The sequence below is a fragment of the Frankliniella occidentalis genome, unplaced genomic scaffold (genome assembly GCF_000697945.3).
Source record: "Frankliniella occidentalis isolate FOCC.00 unplaced genomic scaffold, Focc_3.1 Scaffold176, whole genome shotgun sequence".
Taxonomy (NCBI): Eukaryota; Metazoa; Arthropoda; class Insecta; order Thysanoptera; family Thripidae; genus Frankliniella; species Frankliniella occidentalis.
Genome location: NW_026267302.1, coordinates 186,355 through 187,089, shown reverse-complemented (window position 1 = coordinate 187,089; position 735 = coordinate 186,355). Strand labels below are relative to the sequence as shown.

Sequence of the window (735 nt, the reverse complement as noted above, 5' to 3'; positions counted from 1 at the left end):
GTTGGAAGAAAAGTACTTGCCCTCACTCTTCCTCTTTTGAAAAACCAGTTTGAGTGTTTTAATAACAAACCTGGGTGATAAAGGGGCTGATCTTCATTTTCAAACGTAGCAGCTTCCCTAAACCTTTCTCAACCACTTGAGGAAAGGACAGGAGACGTAGTGTGTGGCCAGTTGGGGCTGTATCAAACACAACCACTGAAAAGTTCATCCCTTTCACCAGTCTGAAAAAGATTGTTTTTCATAAAAACCTTAGTTCTGCATATTTTATCTGCATATTTGCAAAGTAACTCAACAGACAGAAAGATTGCTCACTTCATAACTTCAGTGTAACTCATAGCCTCATCAATGCCAGGAAATGATCCAATAATTTCTTGCATTACTTCTTTGCTCATGGCCATCGCCTCACTGTCATTGTTTTCAAAATATTCTTCAGGGAGTTCATTGAAGCCAATGTTGGGATCTACCTCCTATGAAACACAAGCCAAGTTAGTGCTAGAACTAAATATACTGTCCTCTGCAAATGTGAAACAGAAATAAAAGAAAACTGGAGAATATCGAGATGAATCCTTACCATGGCAAACAAGTTGTCAAATCCATTTACTTTGGTTGGAACTTTAGAAAATTTTTGGTCAAATGCATCTGATATGTTGTGAGCTGGATCAGTAGAAATAATCAGAACATTTGTTCTGACTTTTGAGAGTTGTACAGCTAAACTGCAACTGTAAACATAGAAAA

General features: G+C 37.6%; 1 protein-coding gene across 2 annotated transcripts in view; it reads right to left on the bottom strand.

The window, feature by feature from the left end:
* Positions 1-70: 70 nt before the first annotated feature.
* The window catches only part of LOC113209997 (ATPase ASNA1 homolog), a gene marked incomplete at its 3' end in the record, with an annotated part of 28,570 nt that continues 27,905 nt past the window's right edge, over positions 71-735 (bottom strand). For both annotated transcript variants that reach the window (XM_052271849.1, XM_052271850.1), the window contains 3 exon segments: positions 71-221; positions 313-467; positions 572-719. In XM_052271849.1, coding sequence (XP_052127809.1) covers positions 71-221; positions 313-467; positions 572-719 — 454 coding nt within the window.